The sequence below is a fragment of the Camponotus floridanus genome, unplaced genomic scaffold, assembly GCF_003227725.1.
Source record: "Camponotus floridanus strain SB8 unplaced genomic scaffold, Cflo_v7.5 scaffold298, whole genome shotgun sequence".
NCBI classification, from domain to species: Eukaryota; Metazoa; Arthropoda; class Insecta; order Hymenoptera; family Formicidae; genus Camponotus; species Camponotus floridanus.
The window spans coordinates 89,356-96,340 of NW_020229434.1; the positions used below are offsets into that span (position 1 = coordinate 89,356).

At 26.9% G+C, this 6,985-nt stretch overlaps 1 protein-coding gene across 1 annotated transcript; it reads left to right on the forward strand.

The window, feature by feature from the left end:
- Positions 1–972: 972 nt before the first annotated feature.
- LOC112638381 (LIRP-like) lies at positions 973–3,919 on the forward strand. The gene is made up of 3 exons (XM_025409967.1): positions 973–1,132; positions 2,622–2,832; positions 3,594–3,919. Exons 2-3 carry the CDS (start codon positions 2,622–2,624, stop codon positions 3,770–3,772), a joined length of 390 nt encoding a protein of 129 aa, XP_025265752.1. The 5' UTR covers positions 973–1,132; the 3' UTR covers positions 3,773–3,919.
- The last annotated feature ends 3,066 nt before the right edge of the window (positions 3,920–6,985 follow it).

The following is a 6,985-nucleotide window of genomic DNA, read 5'->3' on the forward strand; positions in this document are numbered from 1 at the left end:
GGCCGGTATGCACTCGATCGGACATCAGTGCGTATAAGTGTGTTTAGTATCTTTCCGAGTGTTATATTCACGTGTTTATGCATTATTATTTATGGTGTCCGCCGGCAGTACTTTACAGATATTAAGAGAAAAGAGAATAATAAGAAAATATTAATAGAATAGACAAGAATAGAAATGCATCAATTTTTCGAGAGACAGTAAACGAGAGAGAGGAAAAAAGATCAAAAGAGAATAGCTCCGGGGTTGAAGAAGAAAAGGGAAAACGTTAAAGATAACCGAGTACTCTTTTCAATTTATAGAACTTTTCGCTATAAAATGCATCTCTTCTTAAGATTGTCGGGGGGATCTATGTAGTTCGGTACTCTACGATCATCGAAGGCGCCAGACGAGAAGCCAATGAACACACGTTATTATCGACACATATAATTATTGTTTAATCTCAATTTATTTAAGAGAATTTGAAGCAGCGATACAGCCTTATATTTTATTTCATGCGCAAAATTATGCGAATTTAAAGAAATCAATAAATTCCTAAATGATCTAAATTTACAAAATTTTAATATTAAAGAGAAACAAGTGCGAAAAAATAAGTGAGAGAAAAATGCATTAACATAATATATTAAATTTGTGTTCCAAAAAACAATTCATTTCCCGATCTCTTTTTTTCACATTTCATTCACACTTGCGAAAAAACTAATTTTAAACTTATTATTAGCTAGTCTTCTCTTTTTGAAATACCTTACGTAAATGGATTACTGCATTAATAGATTACGAAAAAAAATTTAAGAATAATGAGTTATATCGCATACGAACTAATTTTCGCCGATAAATTAAACCGATACATTTTTAATTGTTTTGCTCTCACGGCATATCGACGATGTGCGATCGCGCTCATTATCTTCACAGTAAGATGCCACGAGTTGCCCGCGTTCGCAAAACATAAACACAATTATTTCCCCCATCCGCGGGTTCATATTTTGAAAGATGTACGACCTTCTTCAGATCGACGAGAACAACTCACCGACGATCACGCAGTTTCTTCCAGACAAAGAATAATTATAGTTGAATTACCGTTCTGAATATTTAAAGAAGATTTCCGGATCAGAGTGCAAAATCTTTATAAACTCTCAAGGTATGTAAAAGAAATCTTAAAATAGATATTAGAAATAACGTTCAGAAATTGCCTCATCAACTTTAAAGACAGAATGTTAATTTAGTTTGGAATTTCATTTCAGTATATATATTTAGAGTTTTATGATAAATCGTGAATATAATTAAAGTTTGATCTATCGGAGCAATAATGCTACGAATTGTAAATGTGCGTGTTTTCAGTCGTACTAATCGCGAGGAAAAGATAAATAATATTAGACATAATTCGACATCAATATGCGTCATTTCTTTCAGTTATAGCTTAGTTGAACGCTAATTTCTATCGCTAACTTTGATGCGCCGGAAATAGAAGTGGTTTGTCCTATATTAATTAGCATTACGCGTGTTCAAAGGAGCCAATGTGTCTACTGCGGTAATGACTCGGACACGTCTAATGAAACGTTGTTTGCGAATCGATCGCGAATAAATTCCCTCATCAACCTTGAAACATCAAAATAAAAGTGTATTTATGTAAATTGTAGCCTAAAACGATGTAGTTAAAATTAAAAAGTATACCGATATACAAATTGATATTATATCGAAAGTACATTTAGATTCGATCTTTATTAATATAATGAAAATATTGAGGCACTGAGATAATTATCACTATTTAGTTGTAAGCTATTGAAAATGAAATTTTGCTTTTTATAAAACAAGCTTCGATATTTGTATAAAGTATATATATATATAATTATTCGTTCATTAATTCTAAAGACATTTTAATAGATATTTAATTTTTAAAGCTCAGTTATTAATCTCTCTTAATATCTTTACTAAAAACAAGACTTTATACTTTCAAATCTAACGGAAATACATGCGTATATGTATGTGTATATTTTCGTACAAACTATGAACAATACACGGTATCATTATTGGAAGGTCACATACTTGAAAATTCACGAAATAAATATCGTTAATCCTAACTGAAATATATGAGAATATAATTTTGAATTATAAGATTCGTATTTATTTATATTTTTATATACAGGCCTGTGCATTGTATAAAACCTTTTTATTTCTTTAACATACAATCTGCATATAATTATCTGTTTGTCCGAAATAGTGTTTTTGCTGTTTTCACAAATGTAGTCAAAAACGCACTCCTTCGATAAAATATATTGAATACTTTCAAGATTATCGAAATAGATGTGAGTTGTCTAGTCCGCGCGTGTTCCAGTTAACTTCATTTTTTTAATTCATTTGGTCGAAGGTTGCGTAATGATACCGCTGTTCACAATTTCAATCTACTTTTAATTAACGCATGCTCACTTATATTTTATATTCTCTAATTATTTTTCTATTCTTATTTATCTTTCTATCTTCGAAAAAGCTTATTTTCTCTGATATAAATATAAAATATATAATAAATATTTCTCTGATAAATATAAATATATAATATATTCCATCTTTTAGTTTTTTAATCCAACCTCGTGTATGCGTTCGCGTAATTAAATGAGAACGAATATTTTCAGATGTCCACGAACCAATTGAACGTGCTTGTGAGCCTGATGATTGCCATCGCGTTTTTTGTGTCGGAATCAAGAAACGCACAAACGAACGGCTACCCCAACCAGCAGCCCGCGACCTTGCCCCAGAAATATTGTGGCGAAATGCTCTTAAATATTCTGCATATAGTCTGTAATGGCACATACAATTCCATGTATGATAATAGTACGGATCAAGGTAAGCATAAAAGCTAATCAATACAGAAGATATTTTTTTTCACTTATATAAACGAATCCAAACGCCAAATAGGATAGATAATATATCGGTAATGGATTAATGAGCAAAATTTTTTATTTCTACAACAATGTTAAATAATATATTTTTTTCCTCCAATGTATGCAATGTTTTTTTTATTAGATTTTAATATTTGTAATTATAGATGAAGATGATAGTTTAACCAGCATGATTTATTTATGAATTTTTTAACGTATCTCTTATTGCTAGAATTTAATCGCATATGCGTATGTGTTTTATACAATAAAATAGAAGAAATTTTAATTAATTGTTATATATTGTTTTTGAATTGCCATTTAGAATATAAATATTTTATAAAATATTTTATACAAATTTTTTAAATACTGTTATTAATATGTATTTTTTAAATACCGTTATTAATATGTATTTTATAAATACTGTTATATACTGATAAATCTATTCTGTAATCTATTAAAAAAATATAAATGCGATAATTTATCTTTTAATGCGCATGCAATATTTATAATAAGGCATTTTTTGGATAGCGATTATTTATCGATGTCATTACGTAATCTTCTATTACGAGTTTAAAAAATGAAGCTATCTGGAACAATAATAAATTGCCCGTAAAAATTATTCAATTAAACCGGATATTATGCATATAAATAGAAAAAGTGTTTGAACGATACTATCTTTTTATATTACTTCTACACACTGCTACAGAAGTTTGCACTTATTTTCAGAAATGACGACGGCCAATTATCAGTTTGATTCCGACTCTTCCCCGTCCCCAGCAACAGCACAGGAGACGTCGAATGGAACGTTCGACGATAGGAATAATCGACGAAAACCCGAAGACATCTATGAGAAATGCTGTCGCAATTCGTGCACGTTAAGCGACCTGTCCATGTATTGCGCTTAACTGTAGTCCTTAAGCACTTGTCCGGAAATCAGTAATTCTTCGAACTTTGTTTTACCCCTCGATCATCATGCAGCCGAATAAACCCAGACATAAGTGCATATATCCATATACTCATACACACATACACACATCACACACACACACACACCATACACACACACACAAACACACACACACACACACACACACACACACACACACATATACATTACATATGTACAATATACGTTTGGAAAGTTTACTAGTTGCATCATGACTCATGCTGGGGACTAATTTCATAATAACGTTATAATTATGTATTATATTTACGTAATTTTTTGCGAAGAAACTGATTCTCTTGACGTATGATCGTATGCGTGATTCTTTTGTTCGCGATCTCCTTCCGAAAGACGAAAAGGCAGCCAAGAGAAGGCAAAACTTAAAAAAATGAAAGAAATGTAATCTTAAAAAAATGAGATATAAAAACATCAGAATTCTTATGCTCTTTAAATTAATCGTTATAATATTGTTTAATATTAATTATAATAATATTTAAATAAGTATTATTATATTTCTCGAAAATTAAAAATGACTTTTTTGTGAGAATACTTTTATATACTGTAATAATGTGACAATCTATTATGTAGATAAATTGTTATAAAATAATAATTAATAGATATTAATTATTATAAAATAATAATTAATATATATTAATTATTATAAAATAATAATTAATATAAATATTGATTAATATAAAATAATTTAAAAATAAAATCTATTTAATCCGATTTAAGTTTTTTTCGGTTTTTAACTCTCGATATTTATTTAAATATTTTAAAAATTCGAATATGTTTTGAACAATTCTTTCTTCTCTTACTCTGCCTTTTATATCATCATAAATCAATTAAAATTTTTGAAATTTCGGACAATGTATTAGCATTATACGCGGAAAGCAACATTTTAATCAAAATTGTTTTACTTGAATTGTTAATAATTTAATAAATTGATGGTATAATAACTTGAACCACACAGATATTGTTACAAATTTCATTTTTTTTCTGTATAAATATAATCCTTTCGTTATAAATGTGTGCAGTTATCAAGAGCTCTGGATTACGATTTCTAAGTAAACTATAATATATATATATATATATACATGTGGATTAATATTATCTATTGGATGTCCACATTAGTAGTGAGAATCTACCTTATAAATCATATCTGTGAGAGAGTTAGAATTAAGGTAAAAGAATATATATACATATATATATATTCGTTTATCTTTCTGCACTAACATCACGAATAAAGCATAACACATTGTTGATATACTTGCAAAGTAGGATAACATTTCGAAAGTTATTTGCATTCCAAATATCGAATTCAATTCACGAGCAATGCGACATAATTCTAAATGAAGATGCCTATCAAAAGACATGTATTTTGTTATTATAGAAAATCATATTTTTTTATTCGTATAAAGTGTAGTTATACATTGAAAGAATTCATATAAATTTGATTTTCTTAATTAATTATTTTCGGAAATACTAAGTTCTACAAAATTTTATTATTAAATGAATATCGAAATGATAATTTTTTCGAACATGTGCATATATCGATTTACATTAAGATCCACAACACTGTCTTATAATTGTAAGTACATAAAGTATATCGATGTAGACCAACAATAGGTTTTCTCCTTTCCACTTAAATATTATACATTGGAAGCCGTATTCTTCTGTCATCAATAGACATTTCATATGCTTGTTTATTTCGTCAAATCTATTACCGATATATCTGTATTACAATGTTTTACAAATTATAAAATACATTATTCTGATATGTTATCTCCAGAACATATTTGTGATGTATTAATGTACATTGATATGATATACTTTAAATATATATTATATAATATTTTATTTAATTAAATATAAATGGAATAATATTTAAAATATTTAAAGAAAAAATATAAAATACTTGTGATGTTTATAATTTATAAATTAATATAAAAATTGCAAAAGAATCTATAAAAATATGTCTAAAATAAAATATAAAAATATATATAAAAATATATATAAAAATTTAAAATATATACAACTATTTGTGTGTGCTATTTATATATATATATATATATATATATATATATATATATATATATGAACATATATACATAGATGCATACATATATATATATATATATATATATATATATATATATATATATGTATATATATGTGTATACATACATACAAATATATTAAATATTATACAAACCATAAGATAAAAATAAATAATAAGTTTATAAATGCATTTATATGGCTGCAATAATTTAATATAGCTGTCAAAAATCCCCAAGCGGATTTTGTTATATACTCAGCCACCATAGTGTATCATAAAAGTTTATAGTCAGAATGTACATAATCCATCCAATGGCTTGTTTCGATCTCTTATATATTTTTTATGCATTTCTGGAGTGTGCCTAATTTCTCCAAAGTGTCATCCGCAGCAAGCTTTTTCAAACATGTTCCAAATCTCTAAAAAATAAACATAAACACATAATTTAATACGATCCATGACACAATTTTTCTCTTTCTGTCTCTTTTTTTCTTTCTCTTCTTCATATAAAGTATAATTACATACAACTATTAAATAATTTTAGAAATATTGTTTAAAAAGGCTATTAATTTTTCACAAAATTGCATATATATATATATATATATATATATATATATATATATGCAATTTTGTGGAAAAAAAAATATATATATATATATATATATATATATATAATTTACACATAAAATCTAAAAGAATAATTGTACCTTTTGATGATAGAAAGTCGTAGTCACAGATATAACACAGATAAAGATATTAATCTCCATAACGACTGTATTAATATCGGATTGAAATATTATCCTCCATCTAAATAGGGTCACTATATAATAATAGAGATAAACATAAATAAACCAGATTATTATTGAATATAAAGTATTTAAATAAATAATCTACTGAATTCTTGAATTTGATTGTTTTATAGAATAGTCTCTTAAACCCATAATAAAGCCCATAAAGAAGAAAGGACTCATATCTGTTGGATAACAATGGTCATCATTGCTGCATTAAAGTAACACTGACTATCTACCCAAACTTATTTGTTTAACATATTGCAATTGTACTAATTTGTTACATGATAATGAATTTCTAATATGTAGGTATAGTTCTTTATACTTATTT